The 15,433-nt window shown below is 34.1% G+C and overlaps 1 protein-coding gene and 1 pseudogene across 1 annotated transcript; both read right to left on the bottom strand.

The window, feature by feature from the left end:
* Nucleotides 1-4,541: 4,541 nt before the first annotated feature.
* On the bottom strand, nt 4,542-7,245 carry LOC125594379 (annotated as a pseudogene).
* A 2,982-nt stretch (nt 7,246-10,227) lies between these two features.
* On the bottom strand, nt 10,228-14,126 carry LOC125594378 (photosystem II CP47 reaction center protein). The gene has a single exon (XM_048770642.1). The coding sequence runs from the start codon at nt 12,041-12,043 to the stop codon at nt 10,517-10,519; it is 1,527 nt and encodes a 508-aa protein (XP_048626599.1). The 5' UTR covers nt 12,044-14,126; the 3' UTR covers nt 10,228-10,516.
* Between the last annotated feature and the right edge of the window lie 1,307 nt (nt 14,127-15,433).

Consider the following 15,433-nt stretch of genomic DNA (forward strand, 5'->3'; position numbering starts at 1 on the left):
TAGAAAAAGGAAAAAATATAGTGAGACTTTGATTCTTCGTCGCCGTAGTAAATAGGAGAGAAAATCGAATTTCTTTCTTCGTCTTAAAAAAAATAGGAGTTAATTAACTGTGACACGTTCACTAAAAAAAAATCCTTTTGTAGCAAAGCATTTATTAAGAAAAATAGAGAAGCTTAATACAAAGGCGGAAAAAGAAATCATAATAACTTGGTCCCGGGCATCTACTATTATACCCACAATGATTGGCCATACTATCGCTATACATAATGGAAGGGAACACTTACCCGTTTATATAATCGACCTTATGGTAGGACATAAATTGGGAGAATTTTCACCTACTATAAATTTTAGAGGACACGCGAAAAATGATAATAGATCTCGTCGTTAATTAAATGAATTCAAAAAAATGAATAATGAATATAATTTTTTTTTTAGTGAGAGGTAAACCTTATGATAAAGAAGAAAAAGAAGAAATCATATACTTCCGTATATGCTTTAGGGCAATATATATCTATGTCTGCCCACAAAGCACGGAGAGTTATTGATCAGATCCGTGGACGTTCCTACGAAGAAGCACTTATGATATTAGAACTTATGCCGTATCGAGGATGTTATCCCATTTTTAAATTAGTTTATTCTGCAGCAGCAAATGCTAGTCATAATAAGGGTTTCAAAGAAACCAATTTAGTCATTAGTAAAGCTGAAGTGAATCAAGGAAATACGGTGAAAAAATTAAAACCTCGGGCACGAGGACGGAGTTACCCAATAAAAAGATCCACTTGTCATATAACTATCGTATTGGAAGATATATCCTTATATCAACAATATGAAGAATATTTAATGTATTTAAAAAAACCTGGATGCAGCAATGAAAACATAAATCTAACATGTTACGATACATATAGTAGTGGAGGCCCATGGGACAAAAAATAAATCCACTTGGTTTCAGACTTGGTACAACCCAAAGTCATCATTCTATTTGGTTTGCACAACCAAAAAAGTATTCTGAAGGTTTAGAAGAAGATAAAAAAATACGAGACTGTATTAAAAATTATGTCCAAAAAAATATAAGAATATCCTCTGGTATGGAGGGAATTGCACGTATCGAAATTCAAAAAAGAATCGATCTCATTCAGATCATAATCTATATGGGATTTCCTAAATTATTAATTGAAGATAAACCCCGAAGAATCGAAGAATTACAGATGAATGTTCAAAAAGAACTTAATTGTGTCAATAGAAAACTCAACATTGCTATTACCCGAATTTCCAATCCGTATGGGCATCCTAATATTCTTGCAGAATTTATAGCTGGCCAATTAAAAAATCGCGTTTCTTTTCGAAAAGCAATGAAAAAAGCTATTGAATTAACTGAACAGGCGAATACAAAAGGAATTCAAGTACAAATTGCAGGACGTATCGACGGAAAAGAAATTGCACGTGTTGAATGGATCAGAGAAGGCAGAGTTCCTTTACAAACAATTGAAGCTAAAATTGATTATTGTTCCTATACAGTTCGAACTATTTATGGGGTTTTAGGAATAAAAATTTGGATATTCGTAGACGAAGAATAAAAAAACTTTATTTGTCTTTACATTTTATCCAATGATAAAAAACGAAAACTATGTAGTATAACACTATAAAGAAATAAAAATAAAAACTTGTAGTCTTCTTTTTTATGTTTAAGAAAAAAAAATAAGCAATTCTATAAGGTTGAATAAACATTTCCATCAAAACTCCTTTGATATAATTGCTATGCTTAGTGTGTGACTCGTTGGTTTAGGGTTAGATTACGATAAAAAAAAAAAAGAACTTACCAACTAATAACTACAGCATTAATAAATAACCTAAGCAACTCATTGCTTCGCATTATCTGGATCCAAAAAATTAGTCAAGATATGATAGGCTGATCATATCATTGGAGCAACTGACTAAAAAAAAAGAATAAAGAAAGATGATTATTAAGTTATGAAAGGTAATCAAAAAGTATGCGGATAAATGGAAGGATGAAAGAAAGAGCGAAAAAATTGAATATTAATGATATATGATTCCAATTTGGAAAATCTATGAGGTCACTGTAAGAAAAGCAATGTAATAAAGCATCAATACAGATTCATTCATAATAATTAGATAAATAATAATAATTAGATAAATCTGTTCCGAAAACAAAAAATTAAGAGCCTTGAGACAATCAAAACTGAGAAAATTGCCTCAAAAAAAAAAGAAATTCAAAATTTCATGTAAAAGCTCCATTGTAGAATTCAGGCCTAATGATTAATCAAGAAGCGATGGGAACGACGGAACCCATGAATATATAGGATTCTAGTGAACAAGAAATCTTAGTAATTCATTGGACAGGATGGCGGAATAAACCAGAAACTTTATTATCTATTCTGATTTTGATTCTGAGACCTCGGGGGATAAACAGCAAACTTAAATAGATATTGAAAGAGTAAATATTCGCCGGCGAAAAATTGGTTTTTTTTTTCAAATAAAAACAGTAATAAAAGATGAAAAAAACAATGAAAAAAAAATAAGGATTTGTTATAATATTCTAACTCTAATAAAAATTACATTTGTAATGATGATATTACGTTATTTTTAAATAAATCGAAATAAAATTGATCTTTGATTCTATTTCAAAAAAGACATACACAAATTTAGAAGAGATAAGATGAAATAAAAAAAAATACCATGATTAATAGGATTAATCATTAACTACATCTATATCTTAATTAATCCTTTTATTCGCGAGGAGCTGGATGAGAAGAAACTCTCACGTCCAGTTCTGCAGTAGAGATGGAATTTCTCATTTAGAAAAAACCCATCAACTATAACCCAAAAAGAACCAAATTTCGTAAACAACATCGAGGAAGACTAAAAGGAATATCCTCTCGTGGGAATCGTATTTGTTTTGGCAGATATGCTCTTCAAACACTTGAACCCGCTTGGATTACATCTAGACAAATAGAAGCAGGGCGACGAGCAATGACACGAAATATACGACGTGGTGGAAAAATTTGGGTACGTATATTTCCAGACAAGCCAGTTACAGTAAGACCCGCGGAAACGCGTATGGGTTCTGGGAAAGGATCCCCAGAGTACTGGGTAGCTGTGGTTAAACCAGGTAAAATCCTTTATGAAATGGGTGGTGTACCAGAAAATATAGCCAGAAAAGCTATTTCAATCGCGGCATCAAAAATGCCTATAAAAACCCAATTCATTATTTCTGAATAGGAATATAGAATGAAAAAGCTAAATAACATTTAAGGATAAAAAGATTCTAAGTTTTTTTTGACAAACAATATTTTTTTTACTTCGTCCTTTGCACTAAAAGAAGAGATACAAAAATATGATTCAACCACAAACCTATTTGAATGTAGCAGACAACAGCGGGGCTCGAAAATTGATGTGTATTCGAATAATAGGAGCTAGTAATCGCCGCTATGCTCATATTGGTGACGTTATTGTTGCTGTAATCAAGGAAGCAATCCCAAATACTACTCTAGAAAGATCAGAAGTGGTCAGAGCTGTAATTGTACGTACTTGTAAAGAACTCAAACGTAAGAATGGGACGATAATACGATATGACGACAATGCCGCAGTTGTCATTGATCAAGAAGGAAATCCAAAAGGAACTCGCGTTTTTGGGGCGATCCCACGGGAATTGAGACAATTAAACTTTACTAAAATAGTTTCATTAGCTCCTGAAGTATTATAAGACCTAAATATCGATAGTTAATATAGGATAGGATTAAAAAAATGGTATTGAAATCAAATTAATTATAATTAATAGATTGTGTATCACGCATATACCCTTAATAATTTTATATATTAATAATTGAATTCATATATTAATATATAATTCGTCTCTATTTTTATATAAATAAAAGAAAAATAACATGTTGATTATATCAAAATTATAGAACAATTAAGGAATTTTAACTTATCATGGGGAAAGACACTATTGCTGATATAATAACCTCTATACGAAATGCTGACATGAATAGAAAAGGAACAGTTCGGATAGGATCGACTAACATCACCGAAAGCATTGTTAAAATACTTTTACGAGAGGGTTTTATCGAAAACGTAAGGAAACATCGCGAAAACAATCAATATTTTTTGATTTTAACCCTAAGACATAGACGAAATAAGAAAGAATCCTATAAAACGATTTTAAATTTAAAGAGAATAAGCCGACCGGGTCTACGAATCTATTCTAACTCTCAACGAATTCCACGAATTTTAGGCGGAATAGGAATTGTAATCCTTTCAACTTCTCAAGGTATAATGACAGATCGAGAAGCTCGACTAAAAAGAATCGGCGGAGAAATTTTGTGTTATATATGGTAATCCTTCTAATATCAAAATTGGATATCCGGAACTTAGCATTTGTGAAAAAAAAGGGGGGGGGGTTGTGTAATACCACCCCTGCTAAAAAAGTTTAGAATTTTTTACCCCGAATGAAATTAAAGAAAAAAATGAATTAATGAAAGTTTTCTTTATGAATCACTTCCGAACGGTATGGTTCGATTTTGTTTAGATACTAAAGATTTTTTTTATTTTAGGTCATGCTTCTGAAAGGATTCGACATATTTTTGTATAGGTATACCTATAGGAGAAAAAGGGGGGTAAAAATTTTAGTAAGTTCTTAGGTATTAAGTTAATCGGGGAACAGCCACTTTCTAGACTCCATAACAAGGATTCAAATAAGTCAGTGGTTTTTTGAAATTCAACATTCCTTTCACGAAGATACAATTCAAGATTCAAAAATATCAAGAAACCTTTTTTTCGTCCAACAATAAGTATATTAAGAGAATTAAGGAATAACAACTATGAAAATAAGGGCTTCCGTTCGTAAAATTTGTGAAAAGTGTCGGCTAATCCGTAGGAGGGGACGAATTATAGTAATTTGTTCCAACCCGAGGCATAAACAAAGACAAGGATAATCTTACTAAAGGAAAAGGCACTTCCAAGGAGCTAGTAAAAAAAGGTCCGTTTTGACATGAAATGGATATATCCATATATTTCTTGTGAAATGAAAAAATATGGCAAAACCTATATTAAGAATTGGTTCACGTAAAAATACCCGTAGTGGTTCACGTAAAAATGTACGTAGAATACCAAAGGGAGTTATTCATGTTCAAGCAAGTTTCAACAATACCATTGTGACCGTTACAGATGTACGGGGTCGGGTGATTTCTTGGTCCTCCGCGGGTACTTGTGGATTCAGGGGTACAAGAAGAGGAACACCTTTTGCTGCTCAAACCGCAGCAGGAAATGCTATTCGAGCAGTAGTGGATCAAGGTATGCAACGAGCTGAAGTAAGGATAAAAGGCCCTGGACTAGGAAGAGATGCAGCATTACGAGCTATTCGTAGAAGCGGTATACTTTTAAGTTTCGTACGAGATGTAACCCCTATGCCACATAATGGTTGTAGACCCCCTAAAAAACGACGTGTATAGAACTAAATAAAGGCTGAAAGGGTTTCAAGAGAAATAAATGATTCAATGATCTGATCAAATAAAATTACTATGGTTCGAGAGAAAGTCAAAGTATCTACTCGGACACTACAGTGGAAGTGTGTTGAATCAAGAAGAGACAGTAAGCGTCTTTATTATGGACGCTTTATTCTGTCTCCACTTATGAAAGGTCAAGCCGACACAATAGGCATTGCGATGCGAAGAGCTTTACTTGGCGAAATAGAAGGAACATGTATTACACGTGCAAAATCTGAGAACATACCACATGACTATTCTAACATAGTCGGTATTCAAGAATCAGTACATGAAATTTTAATGAATTTGAACGAGATTGTATTAAAAAGTAATCTATATGGAACGCGCAACGCGCTTATTTGTGTCCAAGGTCCCGGATATATAACTGCTCGAGACATAGTTTTACCGCCCTCTGTGGAAATCGTTGATAATACACAGCATATAGCTACCTTAACGGAACCAATAAATTTGTGTATTGGATTAAAAATCGAGAGGAATCGCGGATATAGTTTAAAAATGTCAAATAACTTTGAAGACCGAAGTTATCCTATAGATGCTGTATTCATGCCTGTTCAAAATGCGAATCATAGTATTCATTCTTATGGGAATGGGAATGAAAAACAAGAGATTCTTTTTCTAGAAATATGGACAAATGGAAGTTTAACTCCTAAAGAAGCACTTCATGAAGCCTCCCGGAATTTGATTAATTTATTTATTCCTTTTCTACATGTAGAAGAAGAAACGTTCTATTTAGAGAACAATCAACATCAAGTTACTTTACCCCTTTTTCCTTTTCATAATAGATTAGTTAACCTAAGAAAAAAAAAAAAAGAACTAGCGTTTCAATATATTTTTATTGACCAATTAGAATTGCCTCCCAGAATCTATAATTGTCTCAAAAAGTCCAATATACATACATTATTGGATCTTTTGAATAACAGTCAAGAAGACCTTATCAAAATGGAACATTTTCACATAGAAGATGTAAAAAAGATATTAGACATTTTAGAAAAAAAATAAAAAAAGCATTAAAAAAAATTTGACTAAAAAGTCAATTTAAAATTGAAATGGATTTTAAACCTTCAACGTAATTTCGATTTTCCAGTCAAACCTATTTTACTTAATAAAATTAATTTAGATATGTATCTAGGGAGAATTCATTTTGAAATGACTACTCCCTAGATACCCACGCCTTTTATTTTACAATTGAATAAATTTAATTAAAAAAGACCTAAAGTTAGAGATTTATCAATTGGTAATGTTGCTCCAATACCTAACCACAGGGCCACCACGGTGCCAATCAAAAAGACGGTTGTCGCGACTGGACGACGAAATGGATTTTGGAACTTATTAACATTTTCCAAAAAGGGTACGGTTAATAATCCCGCCGGTACTGAAGCCATTAAAAGAACACCCAATAATTTGTTAGGCACTGTACGAAGTATTTGAAATACAGGAAAGAAATACCATTCAGGTAATATTTCCAAAGGAGTTGCAAAAGGATCCGCAGGTTCACCAATCATTGATGGTTCTAAAACCGCTAAGCCTACGTTACAGGCAATGGTACCAAGAATGACTACTGGAAAAATATATAAAAGATCATTGGGCCATGCGGGCTCTCCGTAATAATTATGACCCATACCTTTAGCTAATTTAGCTCGTAATACAGGATCATTCAAATCTGGTTTTTTGTTATTGGGATAGGTGAATTCTTATGGATCCATCCCCCGAGGGAACCGGACATGATAATTTTTCATCATCCGGCTCGAGCAAGAATTAACCAAACTAAATTAATACATACAAAAAATATATATGTTATCCACAAGTATTTAATATGTAAAAAAAGAATTATCCGATTCCAAAGTTATTGCAACTAAAGATTACCATAAATTCCATTCTTACAGGTAAATGCTCAACACCCACGTAAGCTTAAAAGTTGATCATGATTAAGTGCTTTCTGGATCGTCTCATACCTTATCAATTAATCCTTAATCTCAAAAATTATATCGAGATTTTTCAAATACAAAGGATTTACTTGTTACTAATGAAGTCTACCCTCTACTCTTCATTAGATCCTGTATTCACTCCGATAGTATCAGAAATCGAGTCGATGCAGAGGAAATGAATGCATTTACATACTATTAATTTTTTATTTTTTTAGCTCTTTTTTAGTAAAAAATAGCTAAAAACATAATCCTGATTATGTTCCATCCCTTAATCTCCTGGATTTTTGGATTTTACGGAGCCCACTCATCCACGACATCGTCGGGTATTATGATCATAGAAAAGATTCTCTTCAAGTGAACCAGCCTATCCCCTGTATGGGGCTTACACAGTGGTTGGAACAAAGACACATTTGGTTGTGAATTCCAATGTAGCAGATAAAGTCATATTTCTGCACGGCCCGATCAATAGTTCAAGTCACACACTCCCATAATCCATTTTCTCTTCATAGAATTCCCTTCAACTTTTTATGTCAAAAAAATAATACAATATTGTGGAGTTGAAGGGAAATATCCAAATACATGTCTTATTTTTTAATAATCCATATTTATAGCAATAAAATACGATTGTTCCTTCACCAAGTAATAAGATAAATTAGTAATTAAAAATATCTAGAATCTATATTATTTATAAGGGACCAGAAATACCTTGCTTACGTATCATTAAGAAATGCATTAACATAAATACAGCCGTAAGAAGAGGTAATACAAAAGTGTGTAAACTATAAAAACGAGTCAAAGTGGATTGTCCAACACTAGCACTTCCGCGTAATAATTCTACAAGAGGCGATCCTATTACCGGAATAGCGTCAGGTACACCTGTTACAATTTTGACTGCCCAATAGCCAATTTGATCCCAAGGTAAAGAATAACCTGTTACACCAAAAGATGCGGTCAATACACCCAGAACCACACCAGTAACCCAAGTTAATTCGCGAGGTTTTTTAAAACCACCGGTGAGGTATACACGAAATACGTGCAGGATCATCATTAGGACCATCATACTTGCCGACCATCGATGAACTGATCGGATTAACCAACCAAAGTTAGCTTCAGTCATTATATATTGAACAGAAGCAAAAGCCTCAGTAACAGTTGGACGGTAATAAAAAGTCATAGCAAATCCCGTAGCTACTTGTACTAAAAAACAAGTAAGGGTAATTCCTCCTAGACAATAAAATATGTTGACATGCGGAGGAACATATTTACTAGTTATATCGTCTGCAATCGCTTGAATCTCAAGACGTTCTTCGAACCAATCATAAACTTTATTGAGATAGGTAAACCAAGGTTCCTCCCCCTCCAAGAACTGTATATGAGAATTTCATCTCGTACAGCTCAAACAAAAAAAAGACCCAAATACTGATTGAAACGGATATGGAATATAAAGTTTTAAACTTCTCTCTCATTCAATATTATTTAAGAGTCAAAATGCGAAAGCTCTTCTTTGTGGTTAAATGCCAAAAACTCAAGTCAGCTCATACGTCTTTATGTTGTGTTGATCGTTACAGGCCTCTTGAATCTTCTAGATTACCTACCGTTATTGTCTTTTTTAGTTGGTATTTGTATGGAATGGGAATACGGATTTCTTCTTGTTTTCTTTATTATTGATAGGAATTTCTTGTTAAGACCCTACTTATTAATTGAAACCTCAGATTCATACGAAAACCACGATAATTCAATGAAACCTTCAAAGTCCAAAGTTCACTGAGTGAGAACCATTGGATCATCACTTATTCAATAAAAAAAAAAAGAGCTATAATGATTAAAAACATAAAATACAAAGAAGCGTTTGTCCTTTGATCTAAATAAGAGTTTAAAAGCAGAAAAAAATTGATTTATGAAAATTTATAAGATAGAACGGAAAGAAGTCCGGCTACGAGGTCTAAGTATTAAGTATGAATCATAGTTCGAAAACTTTGTGATCTATTTGATCTATTTCGTGCTCCAGATACTCGAATGAATATCCGACGAAATAAAACCATCTTGATAAAGATGACAGACCCCCTTCTCTGTACTATCCATAGGGTCAATTCTAACAAGTCACACACTCATATTCCGGAAATATACAATGCAGAAAAAAATTTCGCGGTCGAACTACCAAAGGAGAATAGGTGCAAAATTTTAGACCTACATACTTTACTTTTTTGTATCGAACAAAAAGCTAGCACTTCAAGATTCTTCTCAGTCTAATTCATTGAAATTCCATCCAGTAGAACAGAGGAATTATAAATCTCCAAAATAATAGATAGGAATACCGCAAATAGTGCCATTGCAACACCCATCAAAGGGGTCGTTCCCCATCCAGGAGCTACTTTACCATATTCAGAATTCAACGGTTTCAATAACTTCCCTACAGTAGTGCTTCTTGGACCAGATCTAGAACTATCTTCAACAGTTTGTGTAGCCATAAATCTTATTTTGTATTCATTACGATCTGTTGACTTTGTATACCATTCCGTTGTAAATAAACGATCTTAGCATAGATCCATTGTGGTCTTTCAATTATATAATAATGGAAACAGCAACTCTAGTCGCCATCTTTATATCTGGGTTACTTGTAAGTTTTACTGGGTATGCTCTATATACTGCCTTTGGGCAACCCTCTCAACAACTAAGAGATCCATTCGAGGAACACGGGGACTAGTTGACGTAATCAGCCTCCAAATAGTTGGAGGCTGATTACGTCAATGAAGAGAATGAAAAATTATTTCATTTTTTAGTTGAAATTGTAGGCGGTTCCCGAAAAAAAATAGCGAAAAAAATGATCCCTAAAGTCGATACTAAGAGAAATGTATAAACCAATGCTTCCATAAATTTGATCGTGGTTTACAATTATAGCTTTCATACCTGTTTTGTTTATGTTTACTGAAGGAGTATACCTCCGGATAAAGAACAAAAAAGAGTCAAAGAAACGGCAGCGATTTAAATCAAGATTCCTACAGTACCCTACCTATTAAATGAAATCAAAAAAATCGCAAACAGAAACTAAAAGAAAAAAGCAATGTTGCATCAGACTGCTTGTCTTTTTGTAGTTGGATCTCCAAGTTTTTGGAATGCCCCAAATTCCACCTGAGCATCCAAATCTGGATCAATACCAGCAAAAACATCTCTGAAGAGGGTTCTAGAACCATGCCAAATGTGTCCAAAGAAGAAAAGTAGAGCAAACGAAGCATGCCCAAAAGTAAACCAACCTCTTGGACTGCTACGAAAAACACCATCGGATTTCAAAGTAGCACGATCTAATTCAAAAATCTCACCCAATTGAGCCCGTCTAGCATATTTTTTCACAGTTGCGGGATCACTATAACTTACTCCATTGAGTTCACCACCATAAAACTCAACAGTTACACCTACTTGTTCGACACTATATTTAGATTCTGCCCTTCTAAACGGGACGTCGGCTCTAACAATTCCGTCTCCGTCTACCAAAACAACCGGAAATGTTTCAAAAAAAGTAGGCATACGGCGTACAAAAAGTTCACGCCCTTCTTTATTTCTAAAGACGGGGTGTCCTAACCATCCAACAGCTATTCCATCCCCATTGTCCATTGAACCCGCTCGGAATAATCCCCCTTTTGCTGGATTATTACCAATATAATCATAAAAAGCTAATTTTTCAGGAATTTTAGACCAAGCTTCTGATACACTTTGATTTTCAGCTAGTCCGGCACTAACTCTTCGATATATTTCTTGTTGAAAGTATCCCTGATCCCATTGATAACGAGTAGGACCAAATAATTCGATGGGAGTAGTTGCAGAACCATACCACATAGTTCCAGCAACAATAAAAGCTGCAAAAAAGACAGCAGCAATACTACTGGAAAGGACGGTTTCAATATTTCCCATACGTAATCCTTTGTATAGACGTTGAGGCGGACGAACACTAAGATGGAATAAGCCCGCTAATATACCCAACGTCCCTGCTGCAATATGATGAGAGGCTATTCCTCCCGGAACAAAAGGGTCAAAACCCTCCACGCCCCACGCCGGATTTACGGGTTGGACCTTTCCGGTTAGTCCATAAGGGTCGGATACCCATATTCCAGGACCATATAATCCTGTTACATGAAATGCGCCAAAACCAAAGCAAGCCACTCCTGAAAGAAATAAATGAATTCCAAAAATCTTGGGCAAATCCAAAGAAGGTTTTCCTGTACGTTCATCACAAAAAATTTCTAGATCCCAATATACCCAATGCCAAATAGCTGCCAAGAAGCACAAGCCAGAAAACACGATATGTGCTGCGGCTACCCCTTCGTAACTCCAAAGACCCGGATTCGTTATAGTCCCTCCTGTAATATTCCAACCGCCCCATGAATTGGTTATTCCTAAACGAGTCATGAAAGGTATAACGAACATACCTTGTCTCCACATTGGATCAAGAACAGGGTCGGAGGGATCAAAAACAGCTAATTCATATAGAGCCATGGAACCGGCCCAACCAGCAACCAGAGCAGTATGCATTATATGAACCGAAAGCAAACGACCGGGATCATTCAATACAACAGTATGAACACGATACCAAGGCAAACCCATGGAAATACCCCTTTATCAATGAAAAATAGACACTATGTAACTTTATTGCATTGGAAAAAACTATGTTACGGACCCCCCCTTTTTAGGTAATTATTTCGGAGAAAGGATTAATATTTGTTCTATTCTGTTAGTAATAATGGAACAATTCGATTCATAGGAAAAAAGGGAAGCGGATCTATTCTATATCCGATAAGTACCAATACGCAATGGGGGTGAATCCTATGTTATATGAACCAAGATAGCTATTGTTGTTCAGAAGCCCGTTCGTAAAAAGTTTCCTTTAATTTTATTCATTCTCTCTTACTTTACTTTTATTTTATATTTTATTTTAGCTTATTCAACTTCTGTATTAAATATGATTAATTTAAATATGATTAATATTAATAAAGTAGGAAAAAAGGATAATATGATAAAAAAAATGAAACCCCAGTCTTACGTTTCCACATCAAAGTGAAATAGAGAACTTCATTCTCTTTTTTTTTCATTTCATGCCTATTGGCGTTCCAAAAGTACCTTTTCGAAGTCCTGGAGAAGGAGATACATCTTGGGTTGACATATAGTGCGACTTGTCAGATATATTGGGCTATATGGGATTTCCCCATTTTCTCCCTCGATCGAGATATCCTCTGTTTCGCTCAAAAAGATTGATTGAATTATCAAAAATTTGTAACGCGAAGCGCAAAAAATAAATTAGAATTAAATGCAGGGAGTATTTAGATTGATATTAGATTATCAAAAATTTTTTATGGTTTACGTGATCGGACTAATAAAATTAAGTATCCAGGCTCCGTTTAGCAAAAATCCAATTGATAATTAATATATAATATTTTTATAATTACTACTTAATATGATATGAATATGATATCAAAATTATGATAAAAATTCTATTAAAAAATAAAAAAAATACAAAAAATTGAAACAGGGTGATCTAAAACTGTTGATCAAATAAAATAATATAATTAAAAATTTATTGACTATTTGACAGAAGACATGTGAAAGAAATGAATTGAAAAAAAAAGAAGGAGTAGTAAAAAAAAAAAAGACGCGGTATTTGGTTCATTTGTCCTATATGTGCAAATCAAAATCGGGCAAATTTTTCCTTTTACTCGGAGTAGAGCATAAACCTAAAAAAAACGGAATAAAAAAAGGAAGAAGCCCATTCAGGAACAAGAAAAAACCATCCCCATTTCAACTGAATCTCGATGAAAAAAAAAATATCAATGAATCAAGTTAGTCTGACAGGCCTAATCAATCGTTTTATTATTTTATTATTAGGATTATAATATCTAATAAATAAAAGGGGCCAAAACTTATTTATTTTTTCTTTTACTTTTAAAAGGGAAGCAAGCCCTTCCCTTATTAAGTTAGAAAGAAAAGCCTTCTCTGAAAAAAAAGGGGGGGTTGGAATCGACACATTGATTTTTTAACAATTTTTGTTGAACCGTATGCATCAAAAGGTGCCTGTACGGCTCCTAAGGAATAAAATTTTATCCTAATCAACCGACTTTATCGAGAAAGATTGTTTTTTTTAGGCCAAGAGGTTGATACCGAAATCTCGAATCAACTTATTAGTCTTATGATATATCTCAGTATAGAAAAGGATACCAAAGATCTTTATTTGTTTATAAACTCTCCTGGTGGATGGGTAATATCTGGAATGGCTATTTATGATACTATGCAATTTGTGCGACCCGATGTACAGACAATATGCATGGGATTGGCCGCTTCAATAGCATCCTTTATCCTAGTCGGAGGAGAAATTACCAAACGTATAGCATTCCCTCACGCTTGGCGCCAATGAGTTTTTTTATTTTAGAGAAAAAATACTATGCCTTCGCCCTCGGAAATGAATTAGTTAAGTAATAATAGCATGGCACTTCGAATTCGATATGAAATTTTTTAGATTAAAAAAATTAGATTATATATTGAAAGAGTAGTAGGGATAAGAAAGGGGTATTTAAAATGAATATCTTCCCTATTCGGGCACATCCCAGCGTCACAAACTTTGTTTTCACACCGGAAGCTTATTTACAAAAACAAAAAAAAAGACACTTTGGGATTGCTGAATCATAGACGGATCAAAAAAAATGATATATAAAGCAACGGAACCATCATAGTATTTTTTTAACTCCTACAAAAACAAAAAAGAAGGATGGTAATTGGATCATTTATGGATCCGCGTATAATAGAACCTATATTTTGTTTCTTTCGCCGAAAGAAAGGTCAAAAACGTAAATTCCATTCTAGAGCCGTATGCAACGCACAAAAAAAGCCTGTACGGTTATTCAAATTTCTCTGTTTTTTTTGGTTATCTCGCCTCATTCTGCGAAATAGAAAAAGCTTTTCTATTATATCATCAGGGTAATGATCCATCAACCCGCTAGTTCGTTTTATGAGGCACAAACGGGAGAAGTTATCTTGGAAGCGGAAGAACTACTAAAACTTCGCGAACCATCACAAGGGTTTAATGTACAAAGAACGGGCAAAACCTATATGGGTTGTATCCGAAGACATGGAAAGGGATGTTTTTATGTCAGCAACAGAAGCCCAAGCTCATGGCATTGTTGATCTTGTAGCGGTTCAATAAAAATAGGAGCGATTTCATGCAAATCTACCACTGCTAATTTTTATATCTTTTTAGATTAAAGGTTTAGTTTCATATTCTCTTCAATATATTTTTTTTATATTGAAGAGAATCTTGAAGAGAAGTATTCAGAATTAGCCGGTTAGAACCCATCTAAACCAGCCCTTAGTTATATGATTCCGTATGCCAACCATTAAACAACTTATTAGAAATACAAGACAGCCAATCCGAAATGTCACAAAATCCCCAGCGCTTCGGGGATGCCCCAGCGACGAGGAACATGTACTCGGGTGTATGTGGCGACTCGTTTAGATCATAGACTGAAAACACAAAAAGGAAATCTTTTTTTGAAATATCAGGATCAGTACCTGTTAATAAATAGAATGGAGGAACTCGATTCATTATTTCAAAAAGATAGATCATTCATATCTTCTATTGTGGCTGAAACTTATGGTTTACATTGGTGCAAATCCAATCAACTCCATTTTTTAGAAAACCCCCAATGATAACAAATGGTTATCAATTAAGCGGGGAAATCCCTTTTTTTATTAAAAAGATTCCACTCTTGAAAGAAAACGGACTAACAGGGTAAAATGACCAAATCAATTTTAAAATAAAATACCGTTACTGTATAATTGGATCTCATTGTGAAAGATCTATGGAATAACTGGAATATTATGGGGTAGAGCCAAAGAATGTGAATTGTACAAGTTACCAATAGTATTGATTAATTAAAAGAAGGAGCTCCGGTGTAATAGAGAGGACCTCACCGTTTTAGAATTAACCATAGAAACGAAGGAACCCAC

Source organism: Brassica napus (assembly GCF_020379485.1).
Source record: "Brassica napus cultivar Da-Ae chromosome A6 unlocalized genomic scaffold, Da-Ae chrA06_Random_4, whole genome shotgun sequence".
Classification (NCBI taxonomy): Eukaryota; Viridiplantae; Streptophyta; class Magnoliopsida; order Brassicales; family Brassicaceae; genus Brassica; species Brassica napus.